The sequence below is a fragment of the Electrophorus electricus genome, chromosome 16, assembly GCF_041902795.1.
Source record: "Electrophorus electricus isolate QZ-2024a chromosome 16, ASM4190279v1, whole genome shotgun sequence".
NCBI classification, from domain to species: Eukaryota; Metazoa; Chordata; class Actinopteri; order Gymnotiformes; family Gymnotidae; genus Electrophorus; species Electrophorus electricus.
In genome coordinates, this window is record NC_137512.1 from 23980434 (window position 1) to 24006616 (window position 26183).

The 26183-nt window shown below is 46.8% G+C and overlaps 5 protein-coding genes across 13 annotated transcripts in view; 3 read left to right on the top strand and 2 right to left on the bottom strand.

The window, feature by feature from the left end:
* The first annotated feature begins 392 nt into the window (after positions 1–392).
* prmt7 (protein arginine methyltransferase 7) lies at positions 393–6491 on the top strand. 2 transcript variants are annotated; one of them, XM_027017164.3, is made up of 17 exons: positions 404–671; positions 964–1000; positions 1244–1393; positions 1681–1789; positions 1986–2098; positions 2374–2603; positions 2955–3135; positions 3260–3384; positions 3520–3652; positions 3773–3856; positions 4053–4100; positions 4200–4289; positions 4412–4573; positions 4978–5052; positions 5324–5484; positions 5737–5833; positions 6006–6491. In XM_027017164.3, the coding sequence occupies exons 1-17, from the start codon at positions 502–504 to the stop codon at positions 6162–6164; spliced, it is 2124 nt and encodes a 707-aa protein (XP_026872965.2). In that variant the 5' UTR covers positions 404–501; the 3' UTR covers positions 6165–6491. The 2 variants fall into 2 exon arrangements, 1 of the variants encoding a protein (XP_026872965.2); XR_014117715.1 differs by lacking the exons at positions 5737–5833; positions 6006–6491 and having other exon boundaries at positions 393–671; positions 4978–5114; positions 5324–5463.
* Positions 6479–10869, bottom strand: ciapin1 (cytokine induced apoptosis inhibitor 1). Of its 2 annotated transcripts, none has more exons than XM_027017167.3 (9): positions 10731–10869; positions 10025–10187; positions 9459–9602; positions 8974–9053; positions 8735–8894; positions 8306–8379; positions 7798–7919; positions 7490–7556; positions 6479–7012 (listed from the first exon to the last, which is right to left on the bottom strand). In XM_027017167.3, the coding sequence occupies exons 2-9, from the start codon at positions 10179–10181 to the stop codon at positions 6902–6904; spliced, it is 915 nt and encodes a 304-aa protein (XP_026872968.2). In that variant the 5' UTR covers positions 10182–10187; positions 10731–10869; the 3' UTR covers positions 6479–6901. The 2 variants fall into 2 exon arrangements, 1 of the variants encoding a protein (XP_026872968.2); XR_014117717.1 differs by having other exon boundaries at positions 6939–7012; positions 7490–7600.
* coq9 (coenzyme Q9 homolog (S. cerevisiae)) lies at positions 10818–15530 on the top strand. 5 transcript variants are annotated; one of them, XM_081699465.1, is made up of 9 exons: positions 10818–10958; positions 11616–11814; positions 12128–12263; positions 12361–12503; positions 12882–12966; positions 13191–13295; positions 13817–13972; positions 14099–14152; positions 15099–15530. In XM_081699465.1, the coding sequence occupies exons 1-9, from the start codon at positions 10901–10903 to the stop codon at positions 15099–15101; spliced, it is 939 nt and encodes a 312-aa protein (XP_081555591.1). In that variant the 5' UTR covers positions 10818–10900; the 3' UTR covers positions 15102–15530. The 5 variants fall into 5 exon arrangements, with proteins under 5 accessions (XP_081555591.1, XP_026872966.2, XP_081555592.1 ...); XM_027017165.3 differs by having other exon boundaries at positions 15131–15530; XM_027017166.3 differs by having other exon boundaries at positions 10871–10958; positions 11619–11814; positions 15131–15530.
* Positions 15531–15671: 141 nt separating this feature from the next.
* polr2c (RNA polymerase II subunit C) lies at positions 15672–19158 on the top strand. Its single transcript, XM_027017186.3, has 9 exons — positions 15672–16001; positions 16172–16221; positions 16339–16407; positions 16511–16563; positions 16744–16872; positions 17027–17078; positions 17442–17610; positions 17945–18019; positions 18115–19158. The coding sequence occupies exons 1-9, from the start codon at positions 15916–15918 to the stop codon at positions 18257–18259; spliced, it is 828 nt and encodes a 275-aa protein (XP_026872987.1). The 5' UTR covers positions 15672–15915; the 3' UTR covers positions 18260–19158.
* A 627-nt stretch (positions 19159–19785) lies between these two features.
* shank2b (SH3 and multiple ankyrin repeat domains 2b) overlaps positions 19786–26183 on the bottom strand; it is a 56438-nt gene continuing 50040 nt past the window's right edge. For all 3 annotated transcript variants that reach the window (XM_081699462.1, XM_081699464.1, XM_081699463.1), the window contains 2 exons: positions 23822–26180; positions 19786–22286 (listed from right to left, as the gene is read on the bottom strand). In XM_081699462.1, coding sequence (XP_081555588.1) covers positions 21737–22286; positions 23822–26180 — 2909 coding nt within the window. In that variant the 3' untranslated portion in view covers positions 19786–21736. The remainder of the gene's footprint in view (positions 22287–23821; positions 26181–26183) is intronic.

Sequence of the window (26183 nt, forward strand, 5' to 3'; positions counted from 1 at the left end):
AGTGGCCTGAATGTTTCAGATTCTGTATGAATTCTATTTCAATCGCGACCGCCTCCACGTGAGGGACCCGCTCTGTGGAGCATGAACTGGTTCGTTTCAGGACTACAAAGCAGTTTGATTATCGTTTCATGTGGGCTCATCTTAATAAAAAAAAAGTAAAAATAAGAAATAATTTCCGTTAATACTGTTTACTACCCTTTGCTAGTAAAATGACTTATTGCTCCTTTAAATTTTTGAAAACCCGAGAATTATCTGGTGGGTTGCGGTACGTGCGTTGTGAACAGGGAGAGCGCATGCGCAGTGCGGTGGGTCTAACGTGAATTTGCATAATATACAGAATATTTTCGAAAGAAAAATGAGGTTGAACGACTTCTGATTTGCTCGTCTATACGGAGCTAAATACTGCTGTTAAAAAAATGCATTATTTACCAACGCGTGGGAAAGAAAGGCGGCGAAGCGTTTGTCACGTGGTGGCTCGCGGGGCATGGTTTCCAGGAAAACATGGCCGCGTGCAGGTACGCCGTCCAGGATTCGTTTATAATCCGTGAAAGCACACCGGGGCGGACTGTGGTAGCGATGAAGACGTTTTGTGGTCGTGCGAACCCCACCACGGGCGCGCTGGACTGGGTGGAGGAAAGCGAGGAGTACGATTACCACCAGGAGATCGCGAGGTGGGTCCGGGCCACACAGTCCACGCGCGACAGCCCCGCGCCGTAAACGAGCCCATTCATACAATCTTATGCATTCAAGATAATCAGGACCTTAATATTGAGAAGTCGTGTTGCTTTAATACACGTGCATGTACGCTTTAATAGCCACTTTCAGACTCTCTGTTCTGATAAACATGTGACTGCAGCCAGGGGCCTGCTACTGCTGCCACTTATAGTAAAGACGTTTGACTCGTGTTTGCTGAGCGTGAGGGTCATGTGGTTTCTCTTTCCTGTGTTGTTGCTCATCTGTCAGGTCCTGCTATGCCGACATGCTGCACGATAGGGACAGGGTGAGTTTCGTGTGTGCACACCACCTCAGGCGTGGCATCCGCAGCACAGCCTGGCGTGATCGCAGTTACCCTGCTGGGACCAGTTAAATGATTCATAAGGTTGTGTCTTTTGAACAGGAAGCTTCAATTACAGCTCAAAATGTTTCCGTCAAAGCCCAGAACCCAAATCTGGCCCAGTTTTGAACAAACCGGTCAGCGGCGTGACCCGTCTCGCTTGGTAAACCTCTGCTTTATGTCTGTCAGAATGTGAAGTACTACCAGGGCATTCGTGCTGCTGTCGGCCGCGTGAAGGCTCGTGGGGAGAAAGTCGTGGTTCTGGACATCGGCACGGGGACGGGTCTCCTGTCCATGATGGCCATTACTGCAGGGGCGGATCTCTGCTATGCCGTTGAGGTGGGCACTGCGCCACAGCCAAATGTGGCCGGTGGTGTGTAAGCTCGTGCCAACAAGTGAACATTTCCCTCCACGTTTTCGCCACAATTTGCTGTTTAACTTCAAAGCAGCATGTAGAACTAACCAGAAAAATCATGTGGATGATGCAAAAAAACAACAACAAAAAAAACCTCCAAGGCAGGGATTTTATTTGTTGACTTGAACTTTCAGAGGTCGAAGTGTCGTTTTACCTGTTGCCACACATGAATCTGTTGTGGGTAATCTGCTCGACGTTTCCTGTGTTTCAGGTGTTTAAACCCATGGCTGAGGCAGCTGCTTGCATCGTAAAGAAAAACGGCTTCTCTGACAAAATAAAAGTCATCAATAAGCATTCAACTAAGGTCACGGTCGGCCCAGGTTAGAATTCAGCGGGGTCACTTCTGGAGAGAGTTGCAGCCTGTAGTCATACTGTTCGTGCTCTTAAACGGAGTCCCTGTAGACCCTTCAGTTTGGCCCAAGTCTGAGCCTGTGCCTGCATAACTAGCTTGAGAAAGTGACTTTTCATTCCCGAGACTGAACTGAATGATAAATATCTAAAGATTTGTTCACGCAGATGGAGACATGCAGGAGAGAGCAAATGTATTAGTGACTGAACTCTTCGATACTGAACTGATCGGAGAGGGGGCGTTGCCTAGCTACGAGCACGCCCACTTACACCTGGTGCAGGTATGATTTATTCCAGGAACTGTTTCCTAACCTTTATTCTTGTCAGTTATAAACTGAATGGTTTCTCACTCCACGTATTCCTCTCTTCGGAAAACTTTTGTTTTCAAGTATATATATATTTTTACCCCAAACACCCCAAAGACATCATGTACTTTGGAAAATGTCAGTTCCACCCTTCTGTTGCGTGAATTGCAGCCAGGTGGAAGTAGGCAAGGGAAGGGAATAATGGCTTCATTTTTCCGGAATGAAATGGACCCCATGCATCCTTCCTGCAGGAGTGCTGCGAGGCCGTGCCCCACCGTGCCACCGTCTACGCCCAGTTGGTGGAGTCGGAGCGGCTGTGGAGCTGGACACAGATCAGGCCCATGCAGTTGGAGGGCCACACCCTGGTGCCCCCTACAGCACTGTGCCAGTGCGCAGGAGCGCCCTCTGTCTGCGACATCCAGCTCAGCCAGGTGCCCCCGAGTGCCTTCACCCGCTTAGGTCCCCTCTGTACCATGTTCAGGTGGGAGCGCTGGTTTGTTTTTTTTTCTTCAGTCTTTTGGATATAATTGATCTGTTTCTCTGTCTGTCTCTGTCCAGCTATTGATTGAGAACTACGTTCGCTGTCTCTCTGCAATCCTTCTCTCTTTATGACTTCTTTTGAAACTCACTCACTTTCTCACCCTTCTCTTATTTGTTGTTTTTTCTTATTTTGCCAAGCTAAAAGATTGTTTAATACTTAATGTTTGTCATGTGCACTAGACTCTCTCTCTCTCTCTCTCTCTCTCTCAGCGTGGACTTCAGTAGGCTGGTCACTAGTGCCCCACAGACTCATTCCTGTCTCTCTCTCTCTCTCTCTCTCTCTCTCTCTCAGCGTGGACTTCAGTAGGCTGATCACTAGTGCCCCACAGACTCACTCCTGTAGGTTCGTGGTGCAGACAGGTGGGAGTGCTCAGGTGGTTCTGTCCTGGTGGGACCTGGATATGGACCCCAGTGGTACCATTGTGTGTTCCATGGCCCCCAGCTGGACTTACTCAGACCCCCGAGCCTATCCAGTAAGATCAGTTGCAGCCAACCAGTATAACACACAAATGTCACAATTAGAATTGGGGGGGAGAATCAAGTTCTCTTCTAACCAAAATAAATAAACAACGTGTGTGTGTGGTGGTTTTTGTTCAGTGGCGCGATCACTGGATGCAGAGTGTGTATTTCCTCCCTGCCGAACGGAACGTGTGTGAGGGGGAGGAGGTCATCTTAACTGTGTCCCACGATGACTACAGCCTGTGGTACAGCCTCTCTGAGGGGTAAGTGTACGCACGTGTCTAGAGCATCGTGCTGCAGTGGGAACCCTACTCAGAGGTCGCGGAGAGAGCGCAACAGGCAGTTGTCAGGACGACGTCCTTTAATCGATCTGTTGGGTGGGGTTGTGTCTTTCATAGACAGCGGACTGTCGAAAAGGAGACGTCCTGTCGGCCATGCACCTGCCAGGCTCACCTGGTGTGGACGCGGCCACGCTTCGGAGAGCTGAACGACCATCGGAGGAGAGCGTACTACCTGAGTGCTCTACGCAGCGTGCGTGCCCACCCCACCACCGCATGTGTTCACGAGTGCTGACATGCCGGACGGCACTGCTCTACATGGTCATGCTTGCGTGTGTGCGTGCGTGCATGTGTGTGCGTGTGTGTTCTACAGATTCTGCAGCCAGACAGCGTGTGTTTAGCAGTGAGCGACGGTAGTCTGCTACCCATCTTTGCCCACCTGCTTGGAGCCAACAAGGTGCATTTTTGGTTCTTATTTTTCTTGTACAGTAATTTAAATATCCTGCACCATTTTCAATGAGTGCTGCTTACCATGGAAACGGATTAAATGATTTCGTCAATCCCAGATTATATTATTCACAGTGATGTTCTTTGGGATAATCGATTTTAAGACTTGAAACAATGGTCAGTCATGTCTTCCCTGGACATTGCAGGTTTTCAGTTTGGAAAATTCTGGAATGTCGAAGAGAGTGATGGAGCAGGTGAGCATGACCAGAAGCTGAGAGACTCTTTTGTAGCGCTTGTAGGAAGGCGGAGCAGTTTGTTGGGTGTTTTTGTCAAATCGTTGTGTTTCGGTTCAGTTTCTGGAGGCCAACTCGCTACAAAATGTGGTCCATGTACTGGACGTCCGGCCGGAGCAGCTGTCAGTGGACCACTTGCACGGACAGCAGGTATCTGTTTATTTATTTATTTTCTTAATAAATCTTCCCGTTACATCTCGCACACACATATATGGACTAATTTTCTGCTGCAGACGTTCCATTCTGAACGTTCCCTTTCGTCCCGCCCCCAGATCTCTGTGCTGATTGGTGAACCTTACTTCAGCACCAGCCTGTTGCCATGGCACTGTTTGTTTTTCTGGTACTGCCGCACGGCGCTGACCCGCCTGCTCCGCCCGGGTGCCAGCATCCTGCCCGCCTCCGCTACGCTCTACATGCTCGCTGTGGAGTTCCAGGTGCCCCACCCCTACTCTGGCTGTGGCCTGCCCCCCCAGACACTTAAAGGGCTTGCTTGGCAAAAATGTGGCAAATAATCCCTTTACGCCACTTGACTCGCTCTAGCGAAGAGCTCTACACACAATTTACGCCCACTTTATAAGAAACACCTGCCTTATACCTACACACATACTGTATATTACAGTGTAGTCCATCTGTTGGCATGTGCAGTAATTCAGCTGGCCTTGACCTCTCACTACTAGTCTGGTTCTGGCCCAGGACCACTGCTGACTGCCTGTTATGGCACCTAGTGATGAGTGACATTTTTAAAAAAAACAACCGTTTTCATACTATCTATATTAGCTTTTTCTTTGTTATGCTCGAGGCCTGTAATGGTCCCTCTTAACGACGGATTCTCTTCCAGGATTTGTGGAGGATTCGGGCCCCGTGCAGCACCTGTGAAGGCTTTGACGTCGGTGCCATGGACGAGGTGGTGCAGGTATGAGGTTTGGTGGTGCATCGTCTGCCCCTGGACACAGGAGTGGAGAAAGGAACTCATATGTGAATGGCTGGTCAAACTTCAGACTGAGTACACACCCTTTACTGACATTCTGCCGAACACACGCACGGAATGGGCTGACTATTGAAATGTTCAGTACCTGTTTTGCAGGCGCGTGTACAGTGGAGACCCTGTAATGGCCTTTTCTGTTGGGTCATTTTCAGCGCTCTGCTGGTTCTGAATGTTCATTCAGATGTTCGTTCTTGCACAGAATTCTCTGGATTTCCGGGAGTCTCGAAAGGCAGAGCCACATCCACTATGGGAGTACCCATGTCGTGCTCTGACCAAGCCATACCCAGTTATGACCTATGACTTCCAACAGTGTGTTCCTGAGCAACCAATCAGCAGTGAGGGAACTATGCCTCTTACCAGGTAAAAAACATCTAAAATTAAATCAAATATAAATATTAAATGCAGATATCTTTTTAAATATGCAATGTAAGGAAACCAAACACAGATATCTTAACTCGCTTATGCATTACAATATGCCTGAAATCTGTGTTTATATAAATTTCATTTACAAGGTTCCACAGTTAGAAAAAGTGAGTGGAAAATATAAATAACTTTCAGCTGAAAAAGTATCAGGACAATTCAGGGTGACGTGGTAACCTGCTTTACATCCAGGAGAGGCCACTGCCACGGAATCGTGTTGTGGATGGAGTACCACCTAACCGATGACATCACAGTCAGTATGGGTCTCACGAAACCCATCAGCGAGGAGGTATTTGTGTTACAACACAGCCACACCTCCCTGTCATTTGCGTGCATTATATATGTATAAAATAAAATATAAAGATTTGGCTATGTTCATTCTTGCCCCAGAGACGGGGAAGTCTGACAGGTATTGCATTGACAGGATGGTTAATTGCCTTTCTATTGTCCTCTTTCAACAGGGCGAGTGTGTGTGGTGTCCACACCGCAAGCAGGGGGTGTACTTCTTCCGGAATCTGTGGGAAAGTTCAGGAGATGGCCGGGCAGCTGTGTCATACAGCTTAACCTTTGACCCGAGCATTGGGGATATTAAAATGGACTTTTCGGTGTTCCCCTCCTGAAGTTGCATCAGAAATTTACTTTCTGGAAAAATGTTTACATCCAAAGAAATATGTCAGCTGCTGTGTATTTCAAAACAAAAACCTTTTATAGTATGACAATTTACTGAGTTTATGGTTATCCTAATACCAGATATTACCTCTATTACTGAGTTTCCACTTGTAAAACATTTTAGCTGGAGTGTGGCAGACACGACTGAATCTGGGCTTCATACATTTTGGATGTTAGAGCAATTTAAAAGTGCATTTGAAGTTTTATGAGTTTTACGAGAAGTGGAGATGGTATGTAATTGTGAAGAAATACAAAAGCTCAAGTCTCACATTAACAAATGTTCATGTTTTTAATTATACAATAGAACTAAATCACATATTGACTACAGAATTCAGTTAATAGCCAAAAAAAACAACCCATTCCCACCCCGCCCCCCAAAATCAATGAATACACAAACATTTGCAAGACAGTAAATGTATATACTACTAAATAAGCCCTTCAGGTGTGTGGATATGAATATCATACTTTAGTGGATGGGACCCCGTTTGAGCCGTCAGGGGAATAACGTGTATTGAACATGTCCCACAGCGTAAAAGGGGTAGTGACTGGGTTTTGCAACGCCATCTAAGAGAAACTGTTTGGTTCTTTCACCTCTGTCCCTTTTCTAATGGTGAGCGAGAGTACCAGAAGCAGAGCGGATAATGTGCAGGATGTTGGACTGGTATCCACGCTGGCGTAAGGCAGGGACTTATGGATCTGCCACCTGGGTGTTAGCCAAAACCACCTTTTCTCCAGGTTTGAAAGCAGGCATGCCTAGATATGGACAGCTGGAGCACCGGAATGCGTCTCCCAGATAACACTGGTGCAAAAAAAAAAAAAAAAAAAGGTGTAAATACCAAAATCAAGTACTGAACCTGATCACAATAATTGAGTTCATTTAGAAATAGCAGAAGGTGAGTGGCCTTAGACCAACTATCTACAAGAACACAATCCCAGCTGACCACCACTGGATTCTGTCTTGCTCAGAACCAGGTGACCTGACTGAAAACCTGATCAGCCCGGAAGGAAATCACTGTCTGCATTATATAAACAAACATGCCAGACTGCTAAATGCCTCACACACGTAGTGTTATATTAAACGTTATTTATTAGCAACAACTTGATGGGCCCATGATGTTACATGGTTGAAGACTAGCCTCCAGTATTCTGTCCAGACTTATTTATATCTGGTTCATTTAAGCAATCATCGCAGGACTGCAGTCCTCTGCTATACTAGCCTTGCGAGGCAGCAGCGGTACAGTAACAGCGATCGCCAGATGCCGTTTTTTCCACTCACGTTTCCGCAGGCGGACTTGGGTGTGCTGGCTTTCTCTTGCTCCAGCTCCTCAGCAAGGCCACAGGTGCTTCAGCAAGAGGCCATAACACGCAGTCAGTAATTACCAACAGTCTTACAGGAACAGAAAGGCAGCCACACAGGCGCCGGGCAGATGACGCATGTAGTTTTAACACACAACAGGATTTAATGTACACGGTTCTTTTAGCAAGTAATGGATACCAGGTTTTTTTTTTACGTAATCTTTAAAAAATATATTAATTTGTTCATATTTTATAAGATACTCAAAATATTAATAATCATCATCTCACCAGTTTTTGCAGGCTTTCTTTTTTTTGGTTCCTGATTCTCCACAGGACGAAGTTTTGAGTGAAGCTGGATGTGGTTTCTTCAGGTCTTCAGCATCCAGTAGACTGTCTGAATCCACCAAGTCCTACAGGGTACATGACTGAATGCTGTCCAAAATCAGACATTACTGGGGTGCACAGAACACAATTCTGAAGGGACCAAAGGTCAAAAGTGGAGGAATGGCAATAAAAACCAAACCATAACATGTTAAATTACCAGAGAGCCAGAATCACTAAATAATAATGTAAACAAACAAAAAGCCACCATCCGTGGCAGGTAAGGCTCACTGAGCTCACAGAGAGGGGCTATGGAAATAAACCATTTTACTTTGGAAAATGATTTGAAACAGAACTAAGCCCGCCCTGGCCTGGTGTGGAACAAGCCTGGTGATGCACGCTGTATGATGAGACCCGGGCCAGCGTAAGTGAAGCCAAAGCACCCTGACACGTAAACACCGACCACTGTACTCACAACATCGTCATCGTCCATCTCGTTGACTGAAATAGTCCACAGCTTGGCGACACTAGGATCGATCGTTGGCTTTTCTGTAAAGAACGACGCAGTTTAAATGACAACTATTCGTACAGCAAGAGGCTCTCAATAAAAAGACGACATGAGAATTAAACAGATATTTTGGTGTTTTTCTTCTGTGACCTTTTGCTCCACATAGCTAGAGGTCTGCCTACGGAGGCAGGTTCGTGTGTGTGTGTATTTGCTTGTTCTATAGTGTCATGTCTAGTGAGTGCATCGCCTTACGATAGTAAGCCTACATCGCACAACCCGAGCACACACTACATCTAAAGATGTGCTACTCTGGATGCACCAGCAGATGTAGAACAGAAGCAGAATAGTGACTCACTATCCCTCCCAGTCAAGGATGTCACACCAGTTAAGACTCACCTGTTTTCTTCGTCAAGGACAGTTTCAGCTGAGTGGAGGAGCCAATCTCAAAGTTGGGTTTGGAGGCAGACATGCGCACTCTGAACGCAGCGTTACCCTGGAAACCAGTGCGTTCTCTGAGAGCCAAAGCAGCCTTGGGGCCCAGGGCTTCACTCTTCACCTGTGGAATCAACAGCAGCAGTTGCCAAGCAACGTCTGGCATCTGCTCAGTCATAGCCACTGATGAAACAAGCGCCCACCTCTGTGACAGACACCAGTCCTGACAATTTAAGGGCTGACAGCAGCTTCCCAGATGTCCTGACACCACTGACCTCCAAACCTGCACACAACCACTTTATTCGTCTATACATTTCATTTCCACCAAGTCTGTTAACACCAAGGTAACTGAGAACACGCTTTCTGAATGAGCACCTGTGTCGAGGTTCTTTAAAGTGTCATCTTTAGCTCCCTCTACTGCTACACAATATGAAACAAAGTAGTGTCACACTGATTATATTTCTAGAGATTGTGATTATGATATGCAACAGATTAAAAATACACCAGTGAACCCTTGATACAACATGATTGAAGACTTGCCTTCCTTTATTTTGACAAAAAAAACCTTAGCATTCCTAGCTCACCTTCTGAAAGACCTTAGTCTGTTACTTGGTGATGGGTCGATACCAGAAATAGGGTGTTCTACAACGATATCATATAAAAGTGATTCTAGCAATAATATCTCTACCTGCAACTGGCTCTTCCAGAAGCAGCCTCCCCCCTGGCTTCAGGACCTTGGCCATCTCTGCCAGAGTGTCAGGACCGTGAAGCAGGGCACTGTCGGGAAGAAGGCCTGAGAGGACGCAGTCATAACTGGAAGGAGAGTGAGATGCTGGAACAGATCGAGGATCCAGTTTAAACAATTCAGTCACGCCTGCTTCCGAGGAACGTGCATATAGTGTAGAACATAACATTTGGCAAGCACACGAATTTGAATTGAAAACCCTGCACTTTGAATTGATTAAACTTTATTTGATCCCACAAAGCCCATTCATTTCTGGGCATATAAACTTAAGACAAACATGATCGTGAATAAAAAATTAGTACAGCTAAATAAAAAACTAACGTTTAATACGTAGGACTATTTATTATCTCGAGTGGTCACAGTCGGACATCTAGGGCAGCATTTATAAAGTAATGTGCAGGACACATGAAAAGTCATCAATTATCGAAAGTCCTTTTTAGGGTCTGTTTGTACATAAAGTCTGAGTCCACTGACTTTGACAAAGGCGGAGACCCTGTGGGGTAACTTACACAGCTGGAGCCTTTCGATGTTCTCGAGTGTTACCAGGCTCTGGCTCCCCACGATGGCCCCGATGCTCTCCGCAAAGTCCTTCACAGCTACGGCGGTGGACGGCTGTGTCCACACCACCAGCACTTTATCTCCGTCCTTCAGCCCAAGACCTGCCATGTCCACCTGCACACAAATCAGTGGTGACACACAAATCATTGGTTACCAACAATCACCCTAGACAGGACTGCTTCACGTGTACGTCTTCTGTCTTCGTTCAGCTAACTCAAAACTGCAGTAAACATCAATGCAACATCAAAGTTAATATAGAGAAGATAACTGCAGCTGGGTTAAATAAAATACTGATACACAAACTAGCTAGCCAGAGACTTGGTTTCAGTTTTAGTGAGGATACCTCACTATATATATATTCCGTCTCACTTTTAAGAAATAAGCCAGTGTTCATAGGTGACACTATAAAAATGTATTTTTTATTTAGACTGAGGAATGTGGCAGTAGTGCGCCCCAATAGTTTGGTGACTTTAGCTACATAGCTAGCAGCTATCGTCGCATCTTCTGATGTTACGTGACGCACATACAGAAAGCAACAACAAAAAAAAAAACGTTTTTAGTTATATTGCTAACTCTCGTAATCGGCTAACTAAAGCCTGATGAAAAGACGAGCTAAACCAGAATCGAAATATTTACTCGAAATAAACTACTACTTACTAATCTTCTGTGTAACGCTGTCGTTTCTTAACGATTGTCACCCGGTTACGTCATTTCACTGTCGCCGGCGTTTCTGGAGTCGCGCCGCGATGACGCGGCCCAGCGGCTAGCGTTAGCATGCTAAAGGATAATGGCTAAAGGCTAAAGGCTATCGTCCACTGGCTGTCGGCATGGCGGCGCTCATCAGAGGCCTGCGGGCCGACAGGCTTGTGCGGGCTCTCGGCAGCGGTAAGCGTGGCCCAGGAGGCTCCCTCTCCCTCTCCCTCTCCCTCTCGTTCTCGTAGCTGCTTGAGTCCGTTGGTGTTGGTTTTTGGAGAGTTTCAGCTCTTACTGCGTGTTAAGGTTAAGGTTAAGGTTATGTAACTTGAGTGTCCTAAACAGGCAAGGTGACGATAAAGGACACTATTATTATTATCATCCTCCAAGGAACATCACCTAGCTCAAGTAATGTTATTTGTACGCTTTGTCTTCTTCTTAAAATGAATGCATGGTGCCGTTGATCAAATTTGTATGGAAAAAAAGAGTTTCCAGTGGCTAACTCTGCTAACGCTATCTGTTTGTCTTAGTTTCGTTTCTTTATCTATATTAGTGAGCTCTATTGGTTAGCATCATCGTTCGCTACGTTTCAAAGCAGGTTTGTTGAAGTGAGTGCAAAAGAAACAGGTTAAACCAAGGTTAAAGTATTAGCCCAAGGCTTATCCTATAAAATGTAATGTAAACAAACAGAATCACCAACGTCTGCAACAAATCGGCTCTTTGTGGCATAAATGTTTTTGCTTGGGACAACACACACATTTTAGTAAACTAAATATTTTTAGACAGCTTACTTTTTATAAATTAATTATTTGCTTCACGTCTACAAATGTTATATTTTTGTGACCATAGCAGTAGCGATTCAAATGGGCCGCGTTCCTCGTGGTAACGGCTCGAGCCGCGGTCTCCATCGCGCGCTCGTGCTGCGTCTCGCGGACGACTCCCACAGAGACCAGACTGTCCCGCCTCCGCCCCACCACACGCACTTCGCAGAGCAAAGCTGTGCTTCTGACGCAAGCAGCCAGCAGGAGCATGGCCACTGTCACGCCAGGTGAGATCATGCCTGCATCTACTTGGGCTGCACGTCTAGGGCAGTTTATTTTCTCCAGTTCTTACCGTGCCTTGAACTGCATAGTCATCACCTTGATGACAGGTACATCATCTGATACAGTTTGTTGTGACTTCCCCCACCGATTTGTTTAGTTCACGTGTTAACCACATTTGTCCTCCTGTAAGTTGCCCGGCAGAGCAGGTAGAGTAAGGCGTTGGTAACAGGATTCCCAGGGAGCGGGCACGGTTGCACCGAGTCCAAGCAAGACACTGAAAATGAAAATGTCTGTCATGCACGGCATGTGTGCTGTCAGCCACCAGGACCAGAGTGGCGAGCAAGAGGAGGGCTACGAGACGGAGGAGCAGCTCGAGGCGCGAATCCTAACCGCTGCGCTGGAGTTTGTCCCCCAGCACGGCTGGACTGTGGAGGCCATTGCAGCCGGAGCAGAGGTCTGGTCCCTCGAGCCTGAGCTGTAGGACTGGTGTCATGAAAGTGGGTGACATTTGCAAGGCCTTGTAACCTTGGCCTTTGGTTTTTGTTGTTCAGACACTGGGCCTCTCGGCTGCCTCGGCGGAGATGTTCAATAACGGTGCGGGAGAGTTGGTGCTGCATTTCGTCGAGGAATGCAACGCTCAGCTGGCAAAGATTCTGGCAGAGCAGCATAATCGGGTGCAGCTTGGCCAGACAGAGTGAGTAAACACACTCTAAAGGACAGACAGAGGGAGTATCTCTGAACATACTCTAGAGGACAGACCGTGTGCATCACCAGTGGGTTTTAGTATGTTTGTGAGTAAATAAGTTCAAATAAGTTTTATCAGCTGTGTTGATTGTGTTTGATGCCTTTAATGTTCTACCTTGACATATGTCCTTTAGGCTCTGGGAGAGCTGGTCCTGGTACTTTTATTTCCTGTATACACTCAGTTTGTACATACTGGCTGAAAACAAACCATTTCCATACAAATGGGTGTTGACATGTCTCAGCTGTAGCAGGAATTCCATTAGACTTCTGATCAGACATACATCCAAGAAAGGCATTCCAAATGACACCGACTGTCTGCCCCTTCCAGAAAGAAAGAGACGGCTGAGTTCCTGAGAGATGCCATCGAAACCCGACTGAGGATGTTAATTCCGTATATTGACACATGGCCTCAGGTGTGTGTGTGTGTGTGTGTGTGTGTGTGTGTTTGTTTGTTTGTACGCGCACAGTATAGTCTCATACTATTCATAAGAACAATGTGACCTGGCACATTATATACACATGCAGGAAATAAAACAGAACTGCATGTTCTCTAACTCTAGGGGGAAAAAAACCCAAAACAACAACAAAGTCATTTCCGGTTCGTGTGTCTTTCGGAGCATAATGTGTCACTCTGTAGGCGATGAGTCTGCTGCTGCTTCCTCACAACATCCCAGAGAGCCTGAAGCATCTGTCCACGCTGGTAGACGACATCTGGTACTATGCAGGGGATCGCTCCACAGATGTGAGTATCTCCTGTCAAGCATGGTCTTCCTTTTCCTCTTGCTTTTTTTTTTTTTTTTTTTTTTTTTTTTTTTTTTTGTCTTTCTGTCCCACCTCTGTGTCTTTCCATAGGGGTGACTTGTCTAGTCTTTTCCTTCTCCTCAAATGCTCTTCCTGTCACACCTTCAGCCTCAGAGTATTTCATGTTGAATCAAAACATTTTTTGTCTCTTGGTGTTTGTGAATGCATATTTCGTAATAAATGTATCGGCGAACACCGCTGTTTCCTCCCTAGGGAGATATTTTACAAAGCAGGATTTCTCACTTAAGCCACATTTTGAAGCCAAAAACCAAGATTGTCCAATAGGAGAAAAGGTAAGAGACTTTCCTATTGGACAATCTTCTCTGGGCTCAAGTGTTACTTTCCTGAGAAGTGTTGCTCTATGAAATACGCCCTATTTCTTTACATTTCATCTCTATTGCCATCTTTTATTTTAAAGTTCTGCATCTTTCTGAATTCCCCCCCCCCGTGGGTGTGACTCAGATGAACTGGTACACCAGGAGGGCGGCCCTAACAGGAATCTACAACACCACAGAGCTGGTGATGCTCCAAGACTCCTCCCCTGACTTTAAGGACACTTGGACCTTCCTTGACAACCGTATCCAGGATATAGTTAACATGGCCAACACTGCTAAACAGGTAGGGTTGCCTGGTGGAGCATCTTGGTCTGTGATGTGCGGTAGTTATTCAACATTGTGACTAGGCTGATTTTTGTGCTTGTACTTACTTGTTCTGCGCAATGCTGCCTTGCGGTGGGTTTCACAGATGAAGTCGACCGGAGAGGCTGTAGTCCAAGGACTGATGGGAGTTGCAGTTACGGTTAGTGCTTTTTAAAAAAAATTTAAGTCATATATCTGACCAGATAGGTACAGGCTTTAATTAAATGACTGCACAAGATAGGGAAGTGATCAGGTCTCTTAAAAGCAATGTATTTTATCGGCAAGTAAGGTTAGTTTCACAAGGATGATATTCAGACCATAGCAACATAAAAGCAACATTTACATCAGTTATGGAAGAAAAATAAATTGCCATAAACAGTAGTAATGATGAGACTGAGACAAATGGAGAATAACAGCAAGGCAGCAAACAATAACAATGAATGGTGTAGAAAGTCCTAATATATAGGGGAGGTAACAACTGGTGATATCAAAAAGCCCTGATTTACAAACCTCCTAAGGTTTTACTTAGAAGCCCTTCCATAGCCCCAAACATAGCTCACATGTCATTTTTTTTTTTTTTTTTAATGGAAGTGTCTGTAATGAAGTGGGGGGTGAGTCTTGTCTTCTCTAGTCTCAGTAAAAGCATAGTGTCTTGAAGCCACGTTGAAACTCTAGGTGGGTTTGTAGATTTCCACCGTAACAGAATGCAGCATCTGAAGGGCAGAATATCAGATTGAACTCCAGTAAATGAGGACGAAACATTACATTACATTTACATTTATAACAAGTACCTTAACCGCTGAGCTACCTCTGCCCTGGTAGCTGGTCCAGGGCGAACTGGATCAGCTGTGCTTATCGTACTCTGCTTATTGCTTTGTCCCACCATCGTTCAGCAAAAATGTCTAACTCATATTCCCAGGTTCTCCTGATCTTAACCAAGGAACATGTATCCCAGGCCATAAATCGAGAATATATCCTGGATATAAGCAATTTTTGGGAAAGGTCTAGTGTCAAAACGACAGTGCAAACTATTTTGTCTGTGTCTGTGTGTCTGTGTGTGTGTCTGTGTGTGTGTCTGTGTGTGTGTGTGTGTGTGTGTGTGTCAGTAAGAACATTCTTGCTCTTTTCTGTGCCACAGATGAAGAACCTCACAGGCCTGAACCAGAGGAGATGAAGGAGCCTCCTGTCCACTTCACCATCCTCCATGCCTTTCCTCCGTGATTTGTAGCCAAATGTTTTTGTTTAGTCTGGTCTGGGAGTTATCACACCACTCTGGATCTTCATGGCAGTGGTGTTCAGTCCTGCTCCTGGAAATTTGTTGCCCTGCTAATCTGATATCCTGAGCTTTAATATTGGGATGTTCATATTTTGATTTGATTTGACTTTGACTAGGTGTGTTGTGTTAGGGGCAGTATATTTCCATGAGCATAAATAGGCACCCTTATTTACAAAAATGGTAAACCCACACTACCATCAGTTTGGCTCTCTGTATAAACACAAAAGCAGAATAAATATGCAATGTATGTAAAAATGTTAAATATTTTTGTCTGACTTGAGTTAAAATATTTAGCCATTTTTATGAATATAATTATTTTTTACAATTTCTTTAACTTTTTCAGCGTTTCTTGCTATATTGGTTCCAGACTAAGCACAATATTAAAAACACCACACTCGTGCATATTGCGATTTACCGTTTAATTCTTTACATGTCTTATTTAAAAACTAAAGGAATAAAGACTAACAATAGCGCGAAGCTCTCGCCGCAGTTTCACTAGTACTGTGGCCGGAAATACTGATATTGACCCGGATATTAAAACATAGCAGTAAACGATTGTTGAACATCGAAACGCACCGGAGCTTTGATGGTTTAAGATTCATTTATTCAAGTCTTTACTGGGGATTTACTGAGGGTCAGCTTTCGACATGCCGTATGCGAACCAGCCGACGGTGAAGATCACGGAGTTGACGGACGAAAATGTGAAATTTGTAATCGAGAACACCGATTTAGCGTAAGTGCAGTTCAACTAGCATTAGCTATACTAGCTAACCCTAGCTGCTATGAAAACAGTTTACTGATATGCGCTGGCGTTATTATTGATAAATCCTATATTATTGAACCACTTTTGCCAGCACAAAAGTAAAACTAAAGCACCATTAATTGATGGGCTGCTTGTTTCAGGGTTGCAAACTCTATCCGACGTGTGTTCATGTCAGAGGTTCCCACTATAGGTGAGTGTACTGCTTAGGCACACTAATGCGTTAGTGAAGTAGATGACCTGCTATGTTCGCTTTGTGTCTGTAATGGTCAGTACTTGGACGTCTAACGTACTCTGCTTTGACTTTTAGCGATCGATTGGGTTCAGATTGATGCCAACTCTTCTGTCCTCCACGACGAGTTCATCGCGCACAGAGTGGGTGTGTGTGCGCCTGTTAGCTACGTCATCTCGACTTCCTCCCCTTTCATATGTGTCTGGGTTCTGTAAGTCAAGTGTACTCATGATGACTCGCTTCTGTTTAGGCCTCATACCCCTCACCAGTGATGACATAGTGGACAAGATGCAGTACTCAAGAGTAAGTTACTTAGATTGCCTTGTTCATGCTGTTTGTGTATGTTTACTAAGTAGCACAATGCCTGTTTACACAGAAGAGCCAGTCGAGCATTGCAACCAAAGCTACAGTAGACAGTGGCCATGCACGTACATATAACGTCTGTCTTCTAAAATTCACATTCAATACCTGAACCTCTTTTAGGACTGCACATGTGATGATTTCTGCCCAGAATGCTCTGTTGAGCTGACACTGGATGTGAGATGCACAGAGGACCAGACGCGTCATGTGACTTCGAGGGACCTCTTGTCTAACAACCCTCGGGTCATCCCCGTGAGCCTACCCTTTCACTCTACACACTGACCTAGCCTTTGCACTTCCGCCGTTGGAGAGATTTCAACCTAAATGTTTGTCTTGCGGTCACACACAAGCACACAGATGCATACCCTCACGCTGAAGCAGAAGTGTGATGTGCCATTTTCTTCAGGTGACCTCCAGAAGTCGAGATAACGACCCCAACGACTATGTGGAACAGGATGGTGAGGGCCGCTCTTCTTCCGTAGACGTCCGCTTTATTTTATTTCTCAGACTTTTAAATAAACATTCAATGATATTAGGACAAAATCAGAACCATTAGCACTTTATCCGGAAGGAAGATTGTGTTTCTATCAGTAACTCCATCAAAAACTGGAACAGATTGTAATCAAAAACCCTTGTATGTTTGCTTCTGATAAGTTATTGGGAGAGAGAGAGAGAGAGCGAGCGAGCGATCGATCGATCTCCTGCCACTCGGGTTCTCCCTCTTACCACAACGGTCCCAACTTGCAATCTGCAGAATTCCATCGCTGATGTGGCATTGTCCTTTGAGGTCTACGTTTAGACAGGTGTGTTCTTTACTGTAGACATCCTGCTGGTCAAGCTTCGAAAGGGCCAGGAGCTGCGTCTCCGAGCGTATGCCAAAAAGGGCTTCGGCAAGGAACACGCCAAGTGGAATCCTACAGCAGGGGTGGCCTTCGAGTATGACCCAGATAACGCGCTGAGACATACCGTGTACCCCCGTCCTGAAGAATGGTACGGACTGCTACGTGTTTCTTTAGTGATAATCATACTGTGCGTACAAGTTATTAAGGCACATGTAAGATGAGTTAATGAACTCTCGGGTTTAGCGCCTGAAGAAGAAGTGTTTTTGTGCAATATGCATGTCTTCACTATTCGATAGAAACATGCTGAGCTGATTACAGTGTTTCAGGGTGTCAGCTGGAAGATCTTGGGAAATATTAAACACTGATTAAAAACACTGATAGAAACTGATAAAAAAGAAAACTGTCATTTTAGAATTATATCCAAAGTAAAAAATGAGTTCAGTGATCCTCCTTCCTTGGCTGTGACATTCTCCATGTATCAGGCCTAAAAGCGAGTACTCAGAGATCGAGGAAGATGAGGTGCAAGCTCCATACGACCCCAACGGCAAACCAGAACGGTAACGCACAGCATCCCGGTACTCCAAATCCGCTTCGGTTTCCCTTTACTCCACAGCCTCGCAGGTCACGTGACGCGGTCCATGCCGCCCCACAGGTTCTACTATAACGTGGAGTCGTGTGGTTCGCTGCGGCCGGAGACGATCGTGATGTCGGCGCTCGCTGTGTTGAAGAAGAAGCTCAGCGACCTGCAGACGCAGCTGAGTCACGAGATCCAGAGCGACGTCCTCACCATCAACTGAACGCTGAACGCCGGGACAGAAGCTGCTCCGCGGACACGCTTTGTACAGCAGGAAATATTCTTTTTGTATGTTTTGTTGTTGGGATTGTGATATATATGCTTTCTAATTATAAATCTTTTTTTTTTTTTTTTTTTTTTTTTTTTTTTTTAAAGTGCCTCTGAGTATGCAACATTTTGGAGAAAGCGATATACCCTGACCACCAGATGGCAGCATATAACAGTTAAGCAGTTTATACTCGTGAATCCACCTTATTAAACGCTATCAAGCGTGAGTCAAGTATGTTCATACTTGGGGAAACTGCAGTAGATGAAAACACAAAGCCTTCAGTTCAGATTAAGCATTTCTATGGACTTGATGCTTTATAGATGCATTTTTGGATTTTAAAATATTAACTGGGGTAAAACTTGGCATTTGAAATGTGTCTGATGTTGCAAATTTCCATCAAATGTCTTAAACTGTAGTGATTGTTTTTTTTTTTTAACAAGCTCATGACTAATTGCAGTTGATTCTGTTGACTGGCTGAGTTTTGAGCCACGAGTTAAAGCACCAGAAAGCATCAAACCCTCATTTAGACAGATTCAGTGGTTTAACGAAACTGCTGAACCTTTCAGCACAAGAAACACTGTTCATCGGCTGCTCATTGGTGTAACATATTTATTAGTTCCTGTGAGGTTTGGTTTTACCATACATGAGTACTGAGGCATCAGAGGAAGTGTGCAGTCACAAACCTCTCTTTGATCTTAATCATTTACCCTAAAAGAAATAAAAAATTTTGTAGCACAAAATTACAGCAACATAGATTTGGTGAACTCATTCTTCACACAGAGTTTGAGACACATCTATGTATAATAAAATAATATGCAAATATGCTAATTAAATTACATTTGACTGCTTCAGGACCTCTGTGACTTTAGGGTGTGTCTATTTCAGGTGGAACTTTGCATAAACATGGTTATACTGCCTTAAATCCATTTGGGTAACAAGTTTAAGTGGGTTTTTTTTTTTTTGGGTCATACACGTTGAGGTATATTTTCTGTGAACCTTTTTTATGTATCATATGTGGCTATATGTGTTATTTTTTAACTTTCTTGTAAATTATGCACACCACACATCTAAATTTTAATTCCATTTTTTAATTACATGATCTAATAGAAGCAGTTGACAGTCATTAGCTCAATATTTAAATATTTTCTAATTCACTGAGTCCTATATATAAATTTGATTTGATTGAAATATCACTGATATACTGTATGTAGAATACTGGCAAAAAAGACTGAACAGTTTCCTTTAAGACTGTGTATTGCTTCTTAACAGATACCACGTAAGTTTTTGGCACACCACAGTTCAATTAAATGTCATAAAAATCTCAAATATTTCTATAAATCTTTAAAATACTGTGCTGTTTCCTAAAATAAGGTATATAGAGATGATTTATAACTATAACTCCTCTAAGAGATAAGCAAACATACTGCTAAACATCTGCATACTTACACTGTTCAGTATTTGGGCATGTTTAATCCATCCACTGACATTCATATATCAGCTTGCCCTCTGTTCAGACAAACACAGCATTGATGGTAACGCAACAACAGACATGAGACGCTCGGTGTTGCTGGCTAGTCACTGCTGTCTGCGCTATCATACAAACTGAAACATGGGAAACCGTCTGGGAAACCATCACTGGGGAGCCACCTGAAATGCCAGAGACGCAGAAACTTAAAGACGCACAGGTTTTGTGTGATTGCTGGATACCGTAATAACAACACACAATGTCTCTCGTGTGGCCAGGGCCATTGTACCATCATATGATGAAGATAATAAGAAAATGGGCCATTGAGCTGTTTTCATGAGCTATAAAAACTGTAACAATGGTCAGCAAATGTTCAAGAGAGGGGAAAAAATATGTCAAAACCAAAATGATTAACTCATGGGCATTTCCCATGAGCACTTGAGGGAGAGCATGCTTGATTACCAAGCTGCACAGCGCGGCGGGGGGGGGGGGGCGGGGAGGCTGTAACTCAGCTGAAATGAACACATGCTCCATAATGGGTGGTGTACGATTAACATAAAGCACCAGGCCGAAAGAATACCTCTCTACATCTCTCTCACACTCGCTCGTGTTCGGTAAACAGTTAACCATTTACAATTTGAGACAGTGATATGTATAGTTTACGGAGGTTGTGTGTCACACCCTAGTTTTTTCCTTGTAGTACATATTCAAAGAATAAACATGAGTGGGTAGTAATAAATAATAATGTTATAGTTACTGGGCCTCCCATAGATAACACTTGTGTTCTGGTCACTGGATTAGTATATTTGCCTCTCAAATCTGTCATATAGTTTAATAATCAATACGAAAAGCTCTGGGGGAATTTCGATTCTGAGCCATAATACTCCAAATGTTGCTGGAAAAGCTCTCCACACCTGACATTATGGAGTTATCTGTCAAGCTAGCATGACACAATCTTCTGACACAAAGAAAAAAAATCTAGGAGATGAGGCCTGAAACTACAGAAGGAAAAGTCTAGTCTAGTGGGAGTTTGGGAACTGAACAGAACGGCAGCAATGTCATTGGACCTCCTCACAATGTGGAAGACACTAAATATCAGTAAAAATTACATTTCAAAAAAGACTCAAGCGATTTTTTTTACCCATTCAAACAAATATCTAAGCTTTACCAGAATCAAAGACAAAGAGATGAGAAATGACAAAGAGCTCTGAAACTTGCTCTCATCATGTTGGTGTGCACACACACACACACACACACACACACACACACACACACACAGACACAGAAGAGGGCCCTCGTGTTTCTGCTGTGGATGCCTGTTCCAGGATCGTGAGCACACGTCTGCTGAGGACTAGCGTGAGCGCACGCGTCATACCGACTCGCCTACGTCCCAGTCAATCAAAGCACAATGTTCTATAGGCAGCTGTTGCACAGACAATCCTTCCCTTTACTCCTGAAGAAATCACCTCAGGCTGATCATCTTAGCAAAGATTAGAAAATGGACGACCAGCTCTGCTGGTTTCAGTTCATTCACGCAAGGCCTGAGTCTGCAGCAGCCACAGAGAGAGAGAGAGAGAGAGAGAGAGAGAGAGAGAGCGAGAGAGAGAGAGAGAGAGAGAGTGGTCAGTGTAGAGTGCTCCGACGTGCGGCTTAGCTCAGAGCGCTCCGAGGAGTGGATCAGCTCATCACATCCCATCGATGGCTGGCGCTTTCATGCACGTGTAGCTTTGTGCTTGTGACGTTACACCGTGGCGCCGTTTCCAAACTCGAGTTTTTCTTTAGGACGCAAGTCTTTCCTTAAAAAAAATCCACCGCAGGCAATGAGAGGGAATAAAACCAAAAAAATGTAAAAAATAAAAAATCAAAAATAAGCCAACAAACCGAACCGAAAAGAAGAGAGGAAAGAACAAAGCTTATGACCAGAAGGCGGTGGTGATGTCTCCGACGAAGCCCTCTCATCCCCACTCTCATCTGTCCAGGAGTGCCTTGAGCGCCCTCTCGATATTCATGCGGTGTCCCACGCGGGTCACCCCCAGGTCAATCAGGTCCTGCTTCTGCAGGTTGGGCAGGTGGCTGCCCTCGATGTCATTGTCCATGAAGGCGTCCCTGTGCTCAGCCAGGTTCAGGCTCTCCAGCCAGTCGGCCACGTCCTGTTTGCTCCACCCCAGCACAGGCTTGGCAGCGAAGGGTTTGCTGGAGGCCGCCTGGATGAGGGTGAGCGGGGACGGGGAGCGACTGCGGCCCGTGCCCAGGCTGAGCGGCGGCGTGGGCAGCCCAAACACTTCTGTCATGGTGGGCGAGGTGATGGAGGCAGGTAGGGACGAGGCACAGCTCAGACCCGAGTCCGGAGGAGACATGATGGGACTCGGGGTGCACGGGGAGCGCGGGGAGCGCGGGGGCAGGCTCTCGCCTTGCCGGCATGCCAATGGGGCAGGCACGTTTGGGCCGGGCTGGGCAGTGAACGTGACAGTGGCGTTCTGCTGGGTACCTGAGACGAGGGACACACCGTCCGGATTTCTGGGGGGGAGAGAGAGAGAAAATGAAGAAGAGAGAATGAAACAGGGAGGGAGGGAGAAGAAAGGGAGCCAGAAAACATCTCCATGAGAAAGAGCCAGGGAGAGAAGAGAGTGAGACAACAAATAGTGACACGTGTCAAAAAAACAGGTGTGTGTCAGTCTTGGCGGACCATGTAAGTGAAAGTTAAAGAAGCTTTTCACTGTTAATCTGTAGGAACTTGTTAACACAACATGTAGCAGCCCATTAGGTTGCTGTTCAACTATAACCACTTACACAGACTGACTCAGAGTATGTTGATTTATATATAGTATTTCTACAACATCCTCTGTGTGTGTGTGTGTGTATGAGCGCAACACTTTCTTAATACACTGTGTGTGTGTGTGTGTGTGTGTGTGTGTGTGTGTGTGTGAGAGAGAGAGAGAGAGGAACACTTTGCTAATACACTGTCCTACCCTTTAATGCTCAACTAAATATAGTCCAGTAATCGGAGGCAAACCAAACTAGATTCTCTGTTCCTCACATGCCAGCCAAGGGCATTTCACAAGTTTCTACTCGCAATTTAAAAGTGCAAAGCAAAATGCCGCATCACAAAGGGGGGGGGGGGTGGTTTGCCCTACTGACTGTACAATCTGATAGGACAGTAAAGTGTATGAAAAATGAATACAATAAGAACAGACTAGTATTCGAAGACCTTCATATAAAACCAAATAAAACACCAAACCTTTATGTTATTATATTAAACCAGCAGTCTGCTCTAAACACACGGTCAACCCTGATCATCACTTTATAGTCGGCTATTATCATCATTACTGCAGGATACAACCAGTCTCTTTTTCACACAAAACAGACCCGTACATCTGCTCAGTGTGTTCCAAAACTGTGGGTCTGAACTGTCAGGGCATCTTAGGAGTCCATCCTCCGATCTGTAAATAACCTCAGCTTTCCATAATAAATCAGGCTCTGGCCTTGAAGAGGTCTGCAGTGAGAGGTGATAGTGTGTCAGCTTTGGGGAGCTATGCCCAAAATAGGAGTACAACCAAACTCCAACGGCACACACCTGGAGCTGAAGCCACAATAAGCAACGGCGGGTCGGTCCTGTGCATGTGACCTCACGCCTGGGGAATGGACATTTCTGTGCTGGGTACAGAAAGAGTTCCTGAAAAGCCTCCAGGCTGGGCAGTTTGTGTGATATGATGACTGAGTAATAAATGGGTCATATTTTAAATCAATCCAAGGCGTGTGTGCACACAAACACATACACACACACACATGCAAACTCACACACACACGGACACGCATGCACACGCACGTAGGCACGCACATACACACACACACACACACACACTTCTCCCTGCTTTGGTTTAGTCTGTGTTCATCACACTGATGTTGCTCATCTCATCCCCAAGGCTGTTCTCATTATTAGGTTGCTAGGCAACTCTTTCTTTGGCGGGCAGCGCGCACACACCGATCTGGGTGGCTAAATGAATGTCTGTGTAGCAGGAGCGAGTGGGACTACTGGTGGCGGGGCGACATACCTTCCAAAGTGGGTTCGAGGTCCTGCAGGAGAGTCCAACACTTCCGCTGGCTTTGGCGCTTTGTCCTTGTTCATGTGCTGCAGAGCCGAGCTTGTGTCGGCCATCGGCTGGGACTTGGCCTCTGGTCCGTGAGACTCGCCCCAGAGCTTGGAGGTTCTTTGCGTCGGGGTTTTCGGCGGATCTGGCGCGGCGGTTCCTGGGGGCGGGGGCGGGGGCGGGACCGAGGAAGAGGGCCTGAAAGAGGCCACGCCCTCCGCATTCAGTGTGTCCTTGTAAAGTGCATTGCTCTTGTTAACGGCATGTTTGACCCTCTGTTTGGGCAGGACCTGAGCCCTGTCCACCATGAAGGCCTGACCATCTGCATAAACGGTGCAAGTGTCCAGGGTTTCCCCCCCTTCGGACGACAAGGTGGAGATGCTGGACACGGTGGAGACTGTGCTGGTGGTCTCCAGCTGGGGGTCGCCGCTGCTCCGGCTGTCCACCTCGATGCCTGAGTCGATAATGGGCTCGTAGGGCTCCAGAGGACCTGTGGGAAAGCTGGGTGGCGTGCAATTGGTGAGGACGGTCGGTCTCTTAGAGATATCTGAGTTGCTCGTGGCTAAGTGGGGATAGAACGGCGTGAGCGAGGGCCCCCTCACGCCGGTCGCTTTCTGCTTTAGCAGCTCGGCGAGGGCCCCCGTCTGGTCGTCGGGGATGTCGAAACTGTTGGCAAACTCCAATGGGGGAGGCAGGGGCTCGCCGAACACGAACTCCTCATCGATGTCGACCGAGGCCAGGGGTGGGGGGGGGATGCCAAAAGGAAGCTTGACAGGCTCGTCCACGGAGTTGACGGTGATGATGGTTTTTCCCTGCGGAGCGGCGGACAGACTTTTCAAGGGAGGCGGGTTAGCCGGCACCGGCTGATTGGGATCTCGGAGCTCGCCGGGAGTGCTGTCTAAGCAACCATCCTCATCCCTGTCCCCCTCCGACGGGCTGCTCTGGTCCGATTTGTCCCCGTCCGCGGTGTGGACCATGAGCAGGCCAGCCGACTTCTGCTGCGCCGCGTCCGCCGCCTCCATCAGCATGTTCTTCTTCTCCTCTGCCCTCTTCTCGGGCTTTCCCGGGTCCAGCTGGTACTTGGACTCGGTCTCGTACTTGGACTCCGTCATCTGTCTGCGCAGACCCACCCGCGGCCGGCCCATGGTGGCGGTGCTGGAAAAACTCACGTCCAGGCTGGGCCGCAGCTTGGTGTCGATGAAGAGCGGCTTGTTGAGGTCCAGCTTGGACGAGTCGCTCTTGAGCGGCATGGGCTGGGACTGCTCCCTCATGGCCCGGTCCCGGGCAGCCAACGCCAGGGCTAGCGGGGAGTTGGGGTCGAGAGGTTTCCCAGTGACGGGGTGGACATAGTTCCCGCTCCCTGAGCTGTAGGTCTTGTGGGCGGGCAGGCTGACGGGACTGTGTCCCGTGCGAGTGCTGAGCAGCTCCCGTACCATGGTGGGCTCCGGGCTGTTGAAGTCGGTCACGTTGCCGCCGCCCCGTGGGATGCTGAGCAGGGAGGTGGGCGGGGCCATGAGGCGCCGCAGTCGCTCATCGCTGCTGAACATGCCCTCGTCGATGGACTTGGAGTGCCGCAAGCGCGGGGCAGGCATCGACGCCACGTCCTCGTCGCCGGCATCCGTGGACCGGAAGGACGGGGAGTTGCGGAGCACCTCCAGCCTCTTCTCCCGGTCCCGCACGGGGCCGGAAGCCATGGCGCTCACGAACGGACCGGATGGGTCCTCCGGGCGGAGCTGGCCCGGGTGGTCCGGCGTGCTGGTCTCGATCTCCATGCTGCTGCCCTGGCTGCTTTTCCCGCTGCTGCTGGTGGACGGCTCTTTGATGATGATGGTGGGGATGAGGATGGAGCAGGTCTTCTCGGGGCTGTCCTCCACGTTGGGCTGCTTCACCAGCACGCCCTTCCTCCGCGCTGGCTTGTTCGGCACGAACAGGGCGGAGTGACCCGCTTTTCCCACGTCCGAGTATGGGTTCTCGGGGACCTGTGCCCGGCGCATGTGCAGGCTCTGCTGGGCAGTGGGGCTGTGGTTGAAGACTTCCGAGTCGTACTGTTCGGGACTGTCTCTGTAGTATACGCCCTGCTCTTTCCAGCCTGGATCTCCTCTGTCTGGGGGTGTGCTGTTGGCCGGAGGGGTTTGGGGGGTGAAGCCGGCTCGGATGGTGCCGTATCCGCGTCCGGAAGGTGGAGGGGCGGCGTTGTGGGGCGGAGACGGAGGGGAGACCGCCGGAGGCGGGGGAATGTCCTCCGACGTGTCAGGCATTGACAGGCTTCTTGTGAATTTCAGCATGGGCGGAGTCAGGAACTGCTTTTCTTCTTCTGTTACTCCTG